We start from the raw sequence: 18,957 nt of genomic DNA, 5'->3' as shown, positions 1-18,957 counted from the left end.
GAATATCAAAACAAACAGATTTTTGGAAAATATGGGGAAAATTTATCGAGTATATTTTAAATGAAAAGGTTTTAAAGGTTTGCTACATCTCCTCCCCTACAAAGCCTCCAAATCCCCTTTGGGCTAGGAGGATTGAATGGAAAGCGGCCTCAATTGGACTATCCACATCCCTTTTGCTCAAAATTCAAAATGGCACACAAGAATCCCTGAAGCAAAGGTTGCGAGGCATTGCCCTGGGTGCACCTAGAGCCTGCTCAAATTCATCATGCTCTTCCAGAGTCTTAAATGTGTCATACAGAGAGCCATTTACTTTATCACACTAGAGAATGAATCCACTTTAAATTCGGTTTCTATCTCCTGCAGAATTCTGGGGTTTGTAGTTCAGTGAGGCTGTCAAAGGCTGTTCTCTAAACTACAAACTCCAGAATTTTGCAGGAGGCAGAAACCGGATTTAAAGTTGATTCATTCTCTAGTGTGATGAGGTTTGACATGCGAATACCTTAAAAGTCTTACAGTGATCAAATATCGCAGATTCTTTCCAAAGGCGAGATTAAATGTATTTCCCTCAGAGCTGCTAAGAGGCAGATTATCTGGAACTCCTTACTCCCAAAGACTATGCCCCTGTGAAGGAAATGAAGTAGAAACAACAGAACACATTTTATTGAAGTGCTGCTATTACACAATGCAGCGTAGCCAACTTTTATATCCAGTTTTGTCCCGCATGACCAGCCACCCCCCGCAGGGGATTGTTAGGTGTCTTTTAAAGGACAAGTGCCACAGGATGACCCTCATAGTGGCAAAATTCCTCGCAGTGGCAACAAGGCTGAGAAAGAAACTAACCTTGGGTAGGGGTATTACTTGAAACCATATATATTAATTGTCGACAAGGAGACGGGAGAATTTATTAAGAACTGTTTGTTCACTGATGGGTCTATGGACCGTAATAAATATTGTTGTTGTTGTTTAATGAGGGAAATGTCAGACAGTTTGTTACGTCGGGTGAGAGTATATTTATTTATTATTTATTTAAAACTTTAATATCCTGATCTTCTCTACCTCTGCAGAGGGACTCAGAATGGTTAACAGCAAAGATTCAATGCTAACATTAAAAATCTAAAACATAAAACAACAACATTAAATTATCAAATACATATAGGATAAATTACATAAAAGCCGTTCACCAAGATAAGATACAGTCTTGGGGTACTCTTTTCCTAATCTTGAACCAGTGGGTTGTTCCATAGTCTGTTCCAATATATTGTAAAAAGGGGGAAAGGATATATATTTATACATGTTAATTGACAAATCTATATAAATAAAAATGAAATGTTCATTTGTGGGATTAACATAACTCAAAAATTGACACCAAATTTGGACACAAGACACCTAACAACCCAATGTATGTCCTTCACTCAAAAAAATTAATTTTGTCATTTGGGAGTTGTAGTTGCGCGGATTTGTAGTTCACCTAAAATCAAAGAGCATTCTTAACCCACCAACAATGGAATTGAACCAAACTTGGCACACAGTTCTCCCATGACCAACAGCAAATACTGGAAGGGTTTGGTGGGCAGTGTCCTTTGGTTTTGGAGTTGTAGTTCACCTACATCCAGAGATCACTGTGGACCCAAACAATGATGGATCTGGACCAAACTCTACAAAAATACTCAATATGCCCAAATGTGAACACTGGTGGAGTTTGGGGAATATAGAATCTTGTAGTTGCTGGGATTTATAGTTCACCTACAATCACAGAGCATTCTGAACCTCACCAATGAGAGAATTGGGACAAACCTCCCACACAGAACCCCCATGACCACCAGAGTGGGCCACAGCAACGCATGGCACGGGACGGCTAGTCTATATAAATAAAAATATAATGTTCGTTTGTGGGATTAACAGAACTCAAAAACCCCTGGACGAATTGACACCAAATTTGGACACAATACACCTATCAGTCCAACAGGTGACAATCAGTCATAATAACATTGAAAAACACAGCAGAAGTGACTTAAAAAGCCAAAAAACAACAATTACATTACAACATATGCGCAAATCCACAGGATAGATAGATAGATAGATAGATAGATAGATAGATATGCAGCCACACATATACACACACAAAATACATATACACAGACTGGGCCACAGCAACGCATGGCAGGGGACAGCTAGTCAGGGGCGGCTTGTCCATTACGCGAAGTAAGCGGTTGCAGAACACTTCTTTTTGCCAGGGGCGCAGAGGCACCTCTGTAAATGCCCCTCGACCGCCACTTGAGGAGCACCCCCTCAGCTCACAACAGCCCTACAGTCCGGGGAGAGCCTCGGCTTTCTTGCCTCGCTGCCGGGCGATCCTCTTCCCAAAGGGGCCGGGCCCTTGAGCCTCGCCCCTCTCGTTCCTGCTCCACCCGGCCACCGGGTGCGCGAGCAGAGCCGGCGCTCAATTGTTCTCCGCGTTCGATCCCTTCCCCATGACCGGCTCCCTTTCCCGATCCCTCGGCACTCCACCCGCCTCCTCTCCCCAATCTACGGGTGGGCCAAGGGGCGGAGCCACTGAGCCTGGCCCGCTTCTGGTCCGGAGGCGTGTCTGAAGACCCCAGCATGCGCACCAAAAGTTGCCTCTTCTCCTGACTTTCTCTTCAGCCATTGGGACCAAGAGAGAGAGAGAGGGAGCCCTTCTGGCTGGAGGTATCTCCCACCTCCGCTCCCTCCTTTGTTTTTGCGCCTACCTTCAGGAAAGGTGGGCATCTCCACCTCTGTCTCTCTCTCTTGGTCCCAATGGCTGAGGAGAAAGTCAGGAGAAGAGGTGACTTTTGACACGACTCCAGACCCAAAGCGGGCCAGGCAAGGGAGCAAGTGCAGCAAGTGTAGTTACTGGGATGTATAGTTCACCTACAATCAAAGAGCATTCTGAACTCCACCAATGATGGAATTGAACCAAATATGGCACACAGAACTCCCACAACAAACAGAAAATATATATCAATGATTGGTTGGGGGGAGGGTGCCAAAATACTGTTTGCTTACCGTTGAAAATTACCTAGGGCCGCCTCTGCGGCTAGTCTATAAATAAAAAGGTATACATAAAAAAAGGAATGGTGGGAGTTGAAGTCCCAAACACCTGGGAGGGCCAAGTTGGCCCCTGCCTGCCTTAAATAGAGCCATAAAGTTGGCAGAGCCCAGTTTCCCTCTCTGCCTTTCCCCACCTGCGCCTCCTCTCAGGAAAGGCCATATATGGCTGCAGGTGAGTCTCCCAAGCGCCGCCTCGGGGATCAGGCCGCTCCCAGTTTCGCTCAGGTGGGGCGGAGGCCAGGTATAAGGAGCCAGCGCTGGGGGGAAACCAAGCTGGAGCTGGAAAGGAAGGAAGGAAGGAAGGACAGGAGGGCCGCCCTTGTAACCCGAGCAGAAGGAGAGAGAAGAGGGCGAGGCCGGTGGAGGAGGAGAAGGAGAAGGAGGAGAAAGCCAGGGGCCGGGCTTACCTGTGGAACCAGTCCAGCAGCTCCACCGAAGGAGAAGGAAGCTTTGAGAGAGAGAGAGGAGGGAGGGAAATAGTACCTCGACTTGGATCTTTTCCCCTTTCACCCACGCGCGATGGAGTTCCTTCGTGGGGTTGCTTTGCTGCTGCTTCTTGCTGCCACTGTTTCTTGCCAAGGTGAGTGAGTGAGTGAGTGAGCCTTACAATGGCTCAGTGTTACAAAGGTATCCTTACAATGGCTCAGTGTTGCATGGAACCCTTGGAGTTTGTAGTTTGGCAGAGAAGGCTAAAGGCCTTCTACAAGGCTATCATAGTGCACAGACATAGAAAAAAAGTCTGTGGCCACCTCCTGATGATAACACTACAGCAGCCTGTTACACTATGTAACAAAATTAGAAATATTTTCTGCTCCTGGTTTGAAAGCGTTATTTCCTGTTTAATTGTGCGGTACTTTTGCTTTGAAAGTAATTATTACTATACTCCAGAAAACCTTTTTTTTGTGCCTGCCCCAAACTATGTTGGATTGGTTGAGTTGCAATGAGATATTGCAGTTTGATAAACATCATTTCCCAGTTGATAAACATGGAAAAAGTTTATTACCCAGGAACAAAAATTGTTTTACATAGTGCTGAAATTATTATAATTATTAATATGATTTTTGTTCCTGGATTGTAAACGGCATTTCCTAATTGGTCTCTGAGTTCTCATGTATAGTTTTCAGTCTCTTTTAGGAGAAAAAGGCGGAATATTATTATATTAATAATACTATTTATTTATTTACTTACTTCATTTCTACCCTGCCTTTTTCATCCAAAGGGACTCAAGGTGGGTTACAACTCTGGCAAAAATTCATTATATTATATAAACTGTTATATTAGTATAATATATTACATTAATATTATATTATATTAGTATACTATTACATTAATGCTTTAATATATTATATTATATCATTATTATATTATATTAATATTATATTATATTAGTATATTATTACATTAATGCTATTTATATGATTATATTAATTATATTATTATATTAGTATATTACTATTATATTAATACTATTATATTATGTTATAATAGTAATATTGTTATTAATATTATATTATATTGTAGTAATATTAACTATAGTATTATATTATATAATATTAATATTGAGTCCCTTGTGGGGTGAGTAGGGCGAAATATAAATACTGTAAATAAATAATTTGTGCTATTAATATATTACTATATTATAATATTAATGTTTAGTCACCTGCGGGGTGAGTAGGGCGGAATATAAATACTATAAAGAAATAAATAAATTGTGTTAGTATCTTACATTAATATATTACTATATTATATTATAATAAAATATTGAGTCCCCTGAGGAGTGAGTAGGGCAGAATATAAATACTGTAAATAAATATAGTGTATTAGTATATTACATTAATATATTATTATATTATATTATAATATTATTGAGTCCCCTCTGGGTTGAGTAGGGCAGAATATAAATACTATAAATAAATACATAAACAGTGTTAGTATATTACATTAATATACTATTATATTATAATATTAATATTGAGTCCCCTGCGGGGTGAGTAAAGTGTAATATAAATACTATAGTATTATATTATAAGATTAATATTGAGTTCCTTGCGGGATGAATAGGGCCGAATATAAATACTGTAAATAAATAATTTGTGCTAGTATATTGTATTAATATATTATTATATTATATTATAATATTATTGAGTAGGATGGAATATAAATACTGTAAATAAATTTGTTTTAGTATATTACATTATATATTACTATATTATATTAATTATAATATTGATATTGAGTACTCTGTGGGGTGAGTAGGGTGGAATATAAATACTATAAATAAATAAATAGTGTTAGTATATTACATTAATATATTACTATATTATATTAATTATAATATTAATATTGAGTACCCTGTGGGGTGAGTAAGGTGGAATAGAAACACTGCAAATAAATAAATAAATTGTGTTAGTATATTATATTAATATATGACTATATTATATTAATACTATTATATTATAATATTGCGTTAGTATGTTATATTAATATATTGCTTTATTATATTAATAACATTATATTATATTAATATTATATAACTATATTATATTAATACTATTATAATATTGTGTTAGTATGTTATATTAATATTTTGCTTTATTATATTAATACTATTATATTATATTAATAGTTGATTATATTATATAGTAACTATATTATAATATAATATGAATAATAGTGTGATATAATAATAATAATCCACCTTCCTCTCCTCAAGGAGACTCAAAACCATACAAGAGAATTTTTATTTTTTATTTATTTATTTTGGATATTTGTACCCTTCCCTTCTCAACTCCTAATATTTGATTATATTATATAATTATACTATATTATAATGTGATATATATCAATAACAATCCACCTTCCTCTCCTCAAGGAGACTCAAAACCATACAAGAGAATTTTTATTTTTCTATTTATTTCGGATATTTGTACCCTTCCCTTCTCAACTCCCTGGTGGTATAACACTCTTGGGACGTTTTGTACCACCCTGTTGTCGTGTTTTTATCCCACTTCAGCTGCCATGTTGAGACTCTTTTGTATGGAGGAGGGTTGTAGTTCTATTAAAGAGGCTGAAAATCCCAAAATTTTCTCTCAAGGGAGGCTTCGAAGAGTTCTTTAGTTTGAGAAGCCTAATTTTAATTCACAGGGCTGTACAGGATGGTGGCCTTGGGCACAAAATGGTGCCATTTTGTGGGTGAATAAGCCTCACAAGGGAAGTCTGGCCCCATCTAATGCAGTTCAGAACTGACTTCCATAGCAAACACCCTGAATAGGCCTCTGGGGTTTGTGTAATCACAAACCCTCAAAACTTGGCTTGTGAAATTTCCTATGTTATCCCTTCCACAAGGAAAATCCTGTCTTCAATTCCAGTTCGAAAGTGTCTTAAATGTTCACTGTAGATGGGGGCTTTGTCTTCAGGGTCTGTGTGGGGATCAGTGGGGTTTTACTTCCTCACAAAAGTGAGGGAAATGGCGGCTGAGGCTCCTGCCTTGAGGCGTCTGTGAGGGAAACGCCCTGCAAAGCGTTGCTCCTGCAAACAACTCTGCCACCCCACACGGGTTGCATCGACGCCGTGGAATGCATGCAGTTTGGCGCCACTTTCAATGCCAGGGCTCTGTAGTATGGGATGGTGGGAGTTGTAGTTTGGTGACGTGCCCTTATCCTTTGTGAAACTACAAGGCTCAATGATATCCCAGAATGTGATAGCATTGAGCCATGGCCATAAAAGTGGTGTTGTGCTGCATTCGGTCTATAGTGTAGACCAGGTCTGGGCCAATTTGGGCCTTCCCTCCAGGTGTTTTGGACTTCAACTCCCATCATTCCTAACAGCGTCAGGCCCCTTCCCTTTCCCCCCCTCAGCCGCTTAAGGAGAGAAAGAGGGAGGGAAGGAAAGAAAGAAAGAGAGAAAGAAGGATGGAAGCAAAAAGTGAAAGAAGAAAGGAGAGAAGGAAAGAAGTAAAGGGAAGGAAGGAAAGAGGGAGTGTAGGAAGGAGGGAGAGAGGGAGAGAAAGAGGGAAGGAAGGAAAGAGATGGAAGGATGGAAGCAAAAAGCGAAAGAAGGAAGGAAAGAGGTAGAGAAGGAAGAAAGGAGAGAAAGAGGGAGAGAAGGAAAGAGAGAAAGAAGGATGGAAGCAAAAAAGCGAAAGAAGGAAGGAGAGAAGGAAAGAAGTAAAGGGAAGGAAGTAAAGAGGGAGTGAACGAAGGAGAGAAAGAGTGAGGGAGGGAAGGTTGGCCACAGCAACGTGTGGCTGGTACAGCTAGTCTATATAAATGAAAATGTAATGTTCGTTTGTAAGATTAACATAACTCAAAAACCACTGGACGAATTGCTGCCAAATTTGACCACAAGACCTACTAACCCAAAGAGTGACCATCACTAAAAAAAATAAAATGATTTTGTCATTTGGGAGTTGTGGTTGCTGGGATTTATAGTTCACCTACAATCAAAGAGCATTCTGAACTCCACCAACAATGGAATTGAACCAAACTTGGCACACGGGACTCCCATGACCAACATGGGCATTGATGGCATGGACCTTGACTTGGGGAGTTGTAGTTCACCTACGTCCAGAGAGCCCTGTGGACTCAAACAATGATGGATCTGGACCAAACTTGGTACGAATATTCCATATACCCAAATATGAACCCAGGTGGAGTTTGGAGAAAATAGACCTTAACATTTGGGAGTTGAAGTTACTGGGATTTATAGTTCACCTGCAATCAAAGAGCATTCTGAACCCCATGAACCACAGAATTGGGCCAAACTTCCCACACAGAACCCCCATGACCAACAAAAAATGCTGTATTTTCTGATTGTCTTTGGCGAACCCTCTTAACACCCCTTTATGACCTCTCCAGGGGTCCTGACCCCCAAGTTGAGAAATGGTGCCTTAAAGCCATCCAGGAAGTGGCAGAGGCCTCTTTCCAATACTCAACCTCGCAATGCTTGTCTTCCATCCTAACCTAATAATGTCTTTGTGGGTTCTTGTAGGTTTTTCGGGCTGTGTGGCCATGTTTCTAGAAGCATTCTCTCCTGACGTTTCGCCCGCATCTGTGGCAGGCATCCTCAGAGGTTATGAGGTCAATGTCTTTGAAGCACAATGCCTTTGTGCTTTTTCGACTCTTGAATTCATAGCTAACAAGAGGCATTCTACTCTGTACATATTTTTTTATATTTTGGATTACTAAATAAAAAGACCACAGGCCCCTCAGCACATTCATATATCCCAGAATATCAAGGCAGAAAATCACATAATATCTACTTTGAACTGGCTTATCTCGGTCCACACTCAGATAATGTGGGATTTTCTGATTTGATATTCTGGGATATAGGGCTGTGTGGAAGGGCCCTAGACCAGAGTTTCTCAACTTGGGGGTTGGGACCCCTGGGGGGGGGGGGGGTCGCAAGGGGTCACCAAAGACCATCAGAAAGCACAGTATTTTCTGTTGTTCATGGAGGTTCTGTGTGGGAAATTTGGCCCAATTCTATCGTTGGTGGGGTTCAGAATGCTGTTTGATTGTAGGTGAACAATCCCAGCAACTACAACTCCCAAATATCAAGGTCTATTTCCCCAAAACTCCACCAGTGTTCACATTTGGGCATATCGAGTATTCGTACCAAGTTTTGGTCCAGATCTGTCATTGTTTGAGTCCACAGTGCTCTCTGGATATAGGTGAACTACAACTTCAAAACTCAAGGCCAATGCCCACTAAATTCTTTTAGTTCTGTGTAGGAAGTTTGACCCAATTCTGTCATTGGTAGGGTTCAGAATGCCCTTTGATTGTAGGTGAATTATAAATCCCAGCAACTACAACTCCCAAATGTCAAGGTCTATATTCCCCAAATTCCACCAGTGTTTGCATTTGGGCATGTCGAATATTCGTGCCAAGCCTGGTCCAGATGTCATTGTTTGAGTGCACAGTGCTCTCTGGATGTAGGTGAACTACAACTCCAAAACTCAAGACCAGTGCCCACCAAACCCTTGCAGTATTTTCTGTTGGTCCTGGGAGTTCTGCGTGCCAAGTTTGGTTCCATTCCATTGTTGGTGGAGTTCGGAATGTTCTTTGTAGATGAGACTATAAATCCCAGCAACTACAACTCCCAAATAACAAAATCAACGCGCCCCCCCCCCCCACCTCACCAGGATTCACATTTGGGCGTGTCGGGTATTTGTGCCAAATTTGGTCCAATGAATGAAAATACATCCTGCATACCAGATATTTACATTAAGATTCATAACAGTAGCAAAATTAGAGTTATGAAGTAGCAACAAAAATAATTTTATGGTTGGGGGTCACCACAATATGAGGAAATGTATTAAGGGGTCACGGCTTTAGGAAGATTGAGAATTACTGCTCTAGACTAACATAGCCTTTGGAATCCATTTTCTTTGGATAGGGACTTTTCCTCCCAGTTGCAAAGGTTGAGGCTAGGAGGCTCCTCCTGTGAACTCCTGAAGAGGAAGTACCTTTAAAATATATCTGATGAGCATATACTTCCTCGAAGCCTTATGTAATGGTGGCTGCAACATAAAAATGGCTTTAAGTTTCTTCCCTCCCCACACATTGCAGACAATAGAATTGGCCCTGTGAATACATAAGTTGTTAGCACTGCCTACATCCTGCTTCTGAAAGGGAGTGCCTAAAAGACAAAAGAGCAGGCAGATTGTTTTGAGTTCATCCCCTGGTGTCAATTGAGCTGAATGGGGGGTGGGGGGCTCTTCCTCTTTCCCAATACTTGCATTCCCCCAGGAGTAACTTTAGGGTGTGATAGGCATTCAAAGTGACAGGTATGCCTTAACTGTAAAAGACACAAAGAAACCCAGTAGCTCCTTTTGAGACTTAACAGGGAGAAAAGTGTCTAGTGTGACCTTTGTGGTTTTGGTCCCAAAACCGAGTCAGTTTGCAGTTGTGTGCGGTCAAAACCAAAATGAGATGGTGTTGTCTTCTTTCGGGCCTTCCATTCTCTTTCTCTCCCCTGTAAGCTGTAACTAAGGGAGTGGCAGGTTGCTTTTGTAAGATGTATGTTGCATTGCAGAAAGTGTTTAAATTTAATTTGTCTTCATGCAGCTCTGCTTGGTCACCTCTGGGTTAAAAGAGTACAAAATACAGCTGTGTGGGTTTTGCTAATACCCTCTCCTATTAAGAAAATGGAAGCTTCTTTTCAGATGCTAAGAGGCCAAGAGCAAGCTAGTAACATGCTTTGTCACGAACACAATGAGGATAAAAGGCATACTTCTTGTTGGAAAATGGGAACCTTCTATAGAGATCATTAACTGATGGTGTTGAGGGCGATACTTTATTTGACCCTAGAAGTGGAGTATGGTGACCCTTTAAAGAAATCCTGTCATTAGCAATTTCACGCAGGTCTTAGAATCAGAGTTGGAAGAGACCTCGTGGGCCATCCAGTCCAACCCCCTGCCAAAAAGCAGGAAAATCACACTCAAAGCACCCCTGACAGATGGCCATCCAGCCTCTGTTTAAAAGCCTCCAAAGAAGGAGCCTCCACCACACTCTGAGGCAGAGAGTTTCACTGCTGAACAGCTCTCACAGTCAGGAAGTTCTTTAACAAGTCAGGAAGTTCTTTAACAAGACTATAGTTTTCTGGACTAAATCAAAATATCTGCAGTTCAATGTGTTGTTGAAGGCTTTCATGGCCAGAATCACTGGGTTGCTGTGAGTTTTCCAGAATGTGTGGCCATGTTCCAGAAGCATTCTCTCTTGAAGTTTCTCCCACATCTGTGGCAGACATCCTCAGAGACTGGGGTTTATTACCTGTGGGGTTTATACCTGTGGTTCACCTCCTTTTCCTCCTGTCTTCTACTTTACAAGCATTATTGTTTTCCCCCAGTGTGTCATGTTGCTTTACGCATCCAAATTACGACAGTCTCGGTTTAGTCATCTTGGTTTCTGATGAGAGTTGTGGCTTGGTTTGCTGTAGCATTCATGTGTCTTTTTTGCAGTCCATGTTCTCTGTAGGCATCTTCTCCAGAACCACATTTTAAATGTGTTAATTCTCTTCCGGACAGCTTTCTTCACTGTCTAGGTTTCACATCCATATGTAGAAATAGAAATTGTTTGGTTTTGTCAAGTAGGTTCCTGCCCTCTCTCACCTTCCAAACCCCAACCATCAACTGCAGCAGTTCCTCCGAGCTTAGCTATTGCTCCACCAGTGGAGGGTGTTGTGTGCTGTGGCATTCAACAAGAACAGAGCACTAAGTTCCTCTTTATGTATACTTTTCTCAACAACGCCATACAGTATAATCTTGCTTATCCAACCTTTGTTTATCCGACATTCCGTCTTAGCTGACGCACTTATCCAAATCGTCCCCTTTCCAGCAACATTTTCCCTCCAATTAAAGGAGTGCTCCCAACTCTCTCCGTTCCCAGTAAGTAAAAAAGGAAAGACGAGGAGGAGAAGAGGGGAAAGGGGGGGAAAAGGCAGGACTGAAAGCATCCTCCTTCCTTCTCTCTGTGATTTTCACACTTTTCTTCCACATCCAGGCACTTCCTGCTGGGCCCAAGGCATTGCTTTGCCTTAACCCTTTGAATCCCTGTTAGTATTATAGGTGTCTAGTGCCACGTCAGATGGATAACAGTAGGAGACTCTGTATTATCCAGCATTTTTGTTTATCTAATGTTCTGCTGGCCCATTTATGTTGGATAAGCGAGACTCTACTGTAGCTATGATTGACCGCTGGGACTTGGAAGATAAGCAGGGGACAGGACAGGTACTTTTGCCCATCTTGATGAAGTTCCCTAGTCCTGCTTCTAGATCTCCTAAGGATTAAACGTAGAGAGTCCTGGGACTCTCATTGACTAGCTCAGATTTTCCGGCTTCCATGGCCCCACCTCAATTGATATTTGATCATTCACATATAGTAGGCCACACCCTTGGTCTCCTTTTTGCTGAAAATGGTTATGGTGATCTTAGGGTAAGGAGTTCAAAAGAAACTCATTGTTAGGGATAGTTCTCTATTTGATGGGGTTGAGATTTGCTGAGGCTCTTAACCCCTGCAGGGGCAGTGAACTGCCCCAGACATGAATGGATCCTAAAATATTTCTGAATGCTTGATTTTCAAGGAGCTGGAGTTGATTTGGAGGATGTCTTAGTTCAGTGGTTCTCAACCTGTGGGTGCCCAGGTGTTTTGGCCTACAACTCCCAGAAATCCCAGTAATTTTACCAGCTATTAGGACTTCTGGGAGTTGAAAGCCAAAACATCTGGGGACCCACAGGTTGAGAACCATTGCCTCTGTGGAATAGGGAGATGGCTTGGGTAATTGACACAGTTGTGCCCTAGCAGCCTTTACTTAGGAACAGAGCATGGTTTTCTGTGGCAGAATCTACACTGTGATATATCCCATAATCTCACCCCAGATTATCTGTTTTGAACTGGATTATATGTGTCTACACTGCCAGATAATCTGGGATAAGTATATAATCTGGGATCAGATCCTGGAATATAGGGCAATGTAGATCCAGCCAAAGGATCTTGGAGCAGTGAAGTATGCAGGTAGATGACTAGAGTGACAGTGGAGAAAAAAGCAGGATTAACCCAAATGAACACAGGTTAAGGGACTTTTCAGAACTTGGTTAGTAGCATTGAGAACATAAACTCATCTCATCAGCACAGCTTTTCTAGGTAGTCAAAAGACTATTACTTCCTAGACCATACACTGCTGAGAGAAAGCCCTTGAAAAGCACTTTAATTAATTTGTTAAATACTTTGTAGAGAAAATTGCTTAAATTCTCAGTTGGACTCCACACTGAAGGTGTGATGGCAACACAACTTCAGACTTCCTTAGATTCTAATTGGCAACAGGCCTGGTGATGGGACCAGAAGCAGCCTTGGTAGGTGACGTAACTGGGACTTGGACAGGGGGATTGAGTCCCCATTTATCCTTTTGGATCTTTCAGCAGCATTTGATACCATCAGCCATTTTATCCCTCTAGGTCCTCTGACCAATATAAGACTTGGAGGAATTGCTTTGTGGTGGTTCTGGTATTTCTTGGTTGAATGTTCCCAAAGAGTGATGCTGGGGGACTGTTGTGTTCAGCCTTTTGGCCAGTAGCCCAGGTCTCATCAGGGACCAATACTGTCCTCTAGTCTTTTCAACACTTACATGAATTTGTCAAGAGCATTTTGTAGCTTTGGAGTATTGTATTGGTATGTTGACGATACCTATCAGTATGTTGACGATACCAACTATCTCCTTTCAATTGATATCAAAGACGTGGTAGTTGTAAAAGACGTGATATAGGTGAATAGACTTAGGAATAATCTAGATAAGTATTGTTGATAAGTAGGAAAACCAATGTGGGATTGGGGTCACAGCCTGTACTGGATGAGTTTGCACTGACTCTGAAAAATCAGGTTCATAACTTGGAGTTGCTCTTGTACCTGGTGCTGCTCCTGAAAAAGCAGATTGCTAGAGTAGCCAGGAGTGTCTTTGCCTATCTTTGGCCAGTGTGTCAAATGCATTGCTACAGTGATTCATGCCTTAGTTATGTCTTGTTCACACTGGTGTAATTTGTTCTACATGGGGCTGCTCCTGAAAAGTGTTTGGAAGCTGCATCAACTGAGACCATAAAACGCTGGTCCTGCAAGAACTGCTCTGGTTTCCAATTTGCTTCTGCAATCAATTCTGGATCCTGGTGTTGAACTACAAAGCCCTAAATGAACTTGGGGCCAAATGGATTTGGGGTTGCCTTCTCCATTTGAACCAACTAGACCTGTCATGGGCAAACTTTGGCCCTCCAGGTGTCTTGGACTTCAACACCCACAATTCCTAACAGCCGGCAATGTGTTTCAATGTGTTTTACTTTTATTGGTATTTTATTTATTGCCTCAGGAGCCTTTGTGGAAAGGGAAGCGATATATAGAAATACTTTAAACAATTAAGTATTAAATTAATGTGGCAAAAGGGGCTGAATTTTTCTCAGTTTCCAAAACTAAAGATGTTCTTAGGATGGGGATGTTAATCTTGCAACTGAAGCAAGGCTAGTTCTGACATTTTATGTCTCCAAATGGAAAATCATTTTTAATTATTCTACAAGTGCATAACTGAAAGTAATGCAAAAATATAAAATTTGTTGGATAATCTTGCTTCTGTTAGATTCAAGTAAAGATTGTAGTAACATTTACAACACTATTACAGTGCAAATATTTTTGTATAGTAATTAATTTGGAACTGTCCTCAAAAGCTCAGTGCTACTTTACATAGTGGGAACTCAACTGAAATGTCAAATCCTTTGCTTTAGGGCATTGATTCCCAACCTGTTTTTGATCAGGGAGCACTTGACCAGGGACCACTCTCCAACATTAGCACCATAAGGGTTATGAATCAGTTTTTGGTCAACTTTAGATTTGGTTTGGTTATTTGGTGTGCTGATTCAGAAACTTGCATTGGATAGACCACATCAGCTCTAGTTTCTGATACAGAACATATGCCATCCAGTCATTGCCATCTGCTTGCCCACAGAAAACCATATTTAAGAAACCTCAACACTATAAGAGGGTTTCGCGAGACCAGTCACTCTCGTTGCAACGATGTAGTAACGGTGAGGCCACAGACCATATTTTAGTTCTTGCAGACAACATGTTGGGAACCATTGATTTAGTGGGTATTTTACAAATAACTTGTTCCCAACTTGTGTAAGCGGTCAGTGATACTGTGAGACCATTTTCCTTCTCCCTCTAATATAATTACTGTTTGTGTTTTTGAAAATGGTAAGTAAGAACATTTTCTAACTGATGGGTTTTAAATGTTACAGAGGGATGTGTGTGCGAGAAGAACAAACGGACAGGAGACTGCGTTCAAGTCGGCAACGTCTGCCAATGCAGATCTCTTGGATCTAATACCACAGTGAACTGTTCAACATGTAAGTACAAGAGTACAGGAAAGCCTAGAGAGCTTGCTTTTCCGTTCTGAATATGAAATGGAAATGTGTTGCTGCATCACAACTTATTATTTATTCAACATTTTGAAATGAAATGTCTGATAACTTTGAGATTTATATCAAGTGTCTTTTCTTTTTAGTGACATCAAAATGCCTGTTGATGAAAGCAGAAATGTTTGGCACAGGGAGTGGCAGAAGGGGAAGACCCAAAACAGCCTACATAGATAACGATGGCATTTATAACCCGGAATGTGACAACAATGGTAAATTCAAAGCTAAGCAGTGCAATGGGACAACTACTTGCTGGTGCGTGAACAGTGCTGGAGTTCGAAGAACTGAAAAGGGCGATCTAGACCTGACATGCAGCGAGGTCGTAAGGACAAGGTAAGTCTTCTCATGGTCAGTTGAACATACCTTTGGTCCTGTGCGTTTCACCTTAGAATCATTGAATCATAGAGTTGGAAGAGACCTCATGGGCCATCCAGTCCAACCCCATGCCAAGAAGCAGGAAAATTGCATTCAAAGCACCCCTGACAGATGGCCATCCAGCCTCTGTTTAAAAGCTTCCAAAGAAGGAGCCTCCACCACATTCCAGGGCAGAGAGTTCCACTGCTGAATGTCTCTCATAGTCAGGAAGTTCCTCCTTATGTTCAGAAGGAATCTCCTTTCTTGTAGTTTGAAGCCATTGTTCCATTGCGTCCTAGTCTCCAGGGCAGCAGAAAACAAGCTTGCTCCCTCCTCCCTATGACTTCCTCTCACATATTTATATATGGCTATCATGTCTCCTCAGCCTTCTCTTCTTCAGGCTAAACATGCCCAACTCTTTAAGCTGCTCCTCATAGGGCTTGTTCTCCAAACAATTTTAAATGGGAAGATACAAATACCATACCTATCAGATATGGGCAAACTTTGGGACTTCAACTTCCACAATTCCTACCATCCTCAGCCCCTTCTCTCCCCCCCCCCCCATCCACTTAATTATATGGAAGTGTAGAACAGGCCTCACAATAGACTGAGTATTTGGTCCCTGTCCTTAGGCTTGCAATTTAGAGCTGTTCTGTAAGGTGTCTAAACATCTTTTGAGTGTTCTTTAAGCTTATTACTGTATGGACACACTGGGGTTTGTTTGTACTTCATTTTTCAGTTGGATTATTATGGAAATGAAACATGACGACAGAAATAGTCCTGTGGACCAAGCCACCCTTGCAAGGTAAATCTTAATACTATAGTCTTCACAATCAACATATATATATATAAAATTATGATAATGGTGCTCGTTTATGAGTGAATGCTCTGCAGAATGGATCTTAATGCTTTGTATATTTGTATGGTCTGAGTTACCACAATTTAAACCTTTCTCCTAGCTTCTAAGCTTAGATTGATAGCACAAAATAGGTGACCCCCAAAGGGTTGGCTCAGTCTCTATCACTTCTGTCAAAAGGGAGAGATACGATTGGAGAGTTGGGAGTTAAGGAGCCAATAAAAATTACTGAAGACTTCATGTGTCTGTTGGATCACTTAAAGACTTAGGGCTCTTCTACACAACCATATAACCCAGAATATCAAGGCAGAAAATCTCACAATATCTGCTTTGAACTGAGTTATATGAGTCCACACTGCCATATATTCCAGTTCAAAGCAGATAATGTGGAATTTTATTCAGCTGTGTGGAAGGAGCCATAGTGATTACATATGACATGGGTTTTAGAATTGATCACCATGTTAAAATGTGTTTTAGGGTAAATATTTTTGTTCTTTTAATTTCCAGGGAAATCAAAGATTCATTCAGTCGGCGTTATGGTTTGGATCCAAAGCACATATATGTTGAGGTATGAATGGGAATTCTTGTGGGTCCAGGGCAGGCTATGCTTGTGTTCTTAAAGAAAGCAGATACATTTTTACTTGCCTTAACCCATGTTCAAGATACTGCTATCCAAATCTCTCATGGAGGAATTCTGGAGCTGCAATAGAACAAGCCTCAAACATTCCTGAATCTTTTGGGGTTGGCTTCAGGGGCTGCAAAATAGAAGTCACATGTAGTCTTTTTGCTATATGTGCCCCACCCAGTAATGGGAGTCTTCATCAAACATCAATATGTAATACAGTGGTTACCAACCTTGGGCCTCCAGGTGTTTTGGACTTCAGCTCCCACAGTTCCTAACACTGGGTAAGCTGGCTGGGCTTTGTGGGAGTTGAAATCCAAAACACCTAGAAGCCCAAAGGTTGGGAACCACTGATGTAATAGAATCCTAATTTCATAGTTGAAAATATGGAATTCTTGTTTGTTGCACTGTTGCATTACGTGTTGGTGTTCTCCATTTATTTGCACAATGTCAAAGCTAAGCATCGGGAAGCATGCAAATCAGGAACACCAAATTGCTTTGATACTTGATACTTTACCTCCTGTGATGCATCTTTACCTCCTGTGATGCATCTGCCCTGAGCCCCCCCAGGGGGTTGAGAAGGGCCGGGTAGAAGTGCCCGAAATAAACAAACAAATAAATAAATAAATCTTACTGAAACATAAATGGAGCTGGGCTTTAGCACAGCAGGTTAATCAATAGCTGCACTAAATCTTGCCAATTGAAAGATTGACAGTTTGAAGCCTGGGTTGAGGCGAGCTCCTGGCCTTTAGCCCAGCTTCTGCCAACCTGGAAGTTTCGAAAACAGCAGTGTGAGTAGATAAATAGGTACTGCTTTAAAAGCAGGGAGGTATTTAAGGCACCCATAAGTAAATGCCAGAAAATGCCAGTGGTAGATCAAGGAGGAAGCTCTTCAGCAGGGAAGATGGGGCGACAGCACCCCCTGTGGCTGGAACCGAGCATAACCTCAAAGATGCTGAAGATGGGAAAGCCTATATATGTACAGCTGTCTGTCTTGTCAGTGTATAACAGCATTGAATGTTTGCCGTATATGTGTTCTGTGATACGCTCTGAGTCCCCTTTGGGGTGAGAAGGGCAGAATATAAATAAATGTACTGAACTGTGAAGTTTTCAAAGGAATATGATACTTAAACTCTCAAGACTTTGAAAAACATTGAAAGTCAGAGGAAAAGTGATTGGATTGTGTAGTGGTAACTTTCTGCCTTATTCTTTCCAGTATGAAGACCCTTACATTTTTATTGATTTGAAACAAAATGTTTCTGAGAAATCTGTTGGAGATGTGGACATAGCAGATGTGGCATACTACTTTGAAAAAGATGTAAGTATGCTGGTTTGTTGGAACAAGATGGAATGCAATGGCTTGTGTAAATTTAGTGATGTATTAAAAAGTTTATATCATTTGGAAAAATAGTTAAATTATTATATATTTTGTTTTAGGTTAAAGAGGACCCCTTGATCTCAAGTGGCCGACTTGATATTCCGGTTGCCGGAGAAACTCTGAAACTCAGGGATGCTGTAATCTACTATGTTGATGAAAAGCCACCAGAGTTCTCAATGAAAGGCCTGACAGCTGGAGTTATTGCTGTAATTGTGGTTGTAATCCTGGCAATAGTTGCTGGTATTCTTGTATTGGTACGTTTTTGACTTTTACTTTGGAAACGATCCCCATTCTTTATACAACCTCCACAGTGTCTAATATTTAAATTGTTTATACTATAATAAGCTTTCGGTGAGTCTGGAGCTGAAAGGACTTCTGAGAGATCTGTAGTAATGATGATGTACATCATCCTCATCATTATTATAGATTCTCTCAGAAGGCAGATCCATGTTATGTCCAAGGGGGCATCTACACTGTAGAATTAATGCAGTTTGACACCACTTTAAGTGCAATTTCTCAATGCAATCATTGGAATTGTAGTTTTATAAAAGCTTGGTGGTGGTGCCTCACAAAACTACAAATCACAGGCTTCCATAGCATTGAGCTGTGGCAGTTAATGTGGTATCAAACTGCATTGATTCTACAGTATAGATCAGGTGTGGGCAAACTTGGGCCCTCCAGGTGTTTTGGACTTCAACTCCCATAATTCCTACTGGCTGTTAGGAA

At 41.0% G+C, this 18,957-nt stretch overlaps 1 protein-coding gene across 2 annotated transcripts in view; it reads left to right on the top strand.

Annotated features, from left to right (window-relative positions):
* The first annotated feature begins 3,344 nt into the window (after positions 1–3,344).
* The window catches only part of EPCAM (epithelial cell adhesion molecule), a 94,460-nt gene continuing 78,847 nt past the window's right edge, over positions 3,345–18,957 (top strand). For both annotated transcript variants that reach the window (XR_010909015.1, XM_060754541.2), the window contains exons 1-7: positions 3,345–3,652; positions 14,845–14,952; positions 15,111–15,354; positions 16,115–16,180; positions 16,739–16,799; positions 18,070–18,171; positions 18,291–18,485. Coding sequence is in view for 1 of the 2 variants with exons in the window: in XM_060754541.2 (XP_060610524.2) it covers positions 3,592–3,652; positions 14,845–14,952; positions 15,111–15,354; positions 16,115–16,180; positions 16,739–16,799; positions 18,070–18,171; positions 18,291–18,485 (837 nt within the window). In the remaining variant the exon portion in view is untranslated. The remainder of the gene's footprint in view (positions 3,653–14,844; positions 14,953–15,110; positions 15,355–16,114; positions 16,181–16,738; positions 16,800–18,069; positions 18,172–18,290; positions 18,486–18,957) is intronic.

Source organism: Anolis sagrei, chromosome 1 (genome assembly GCF_037176765.1).
Source record: "Anolis sagrei isolate rAnoSag1 chromosome 1, rAnoSag1.mat, whole genome shotgun sequence".
NCBI lineage: Eukaryota > Metazoa > Chordata > Lepidosauria > Squamata > Dactyloidae > Anolis > Anolis sagrei.
Note: the sequence above shows the minus strand (reverse complement) of the source record. Positions and strands in the feature narration are given on the sequence as shown.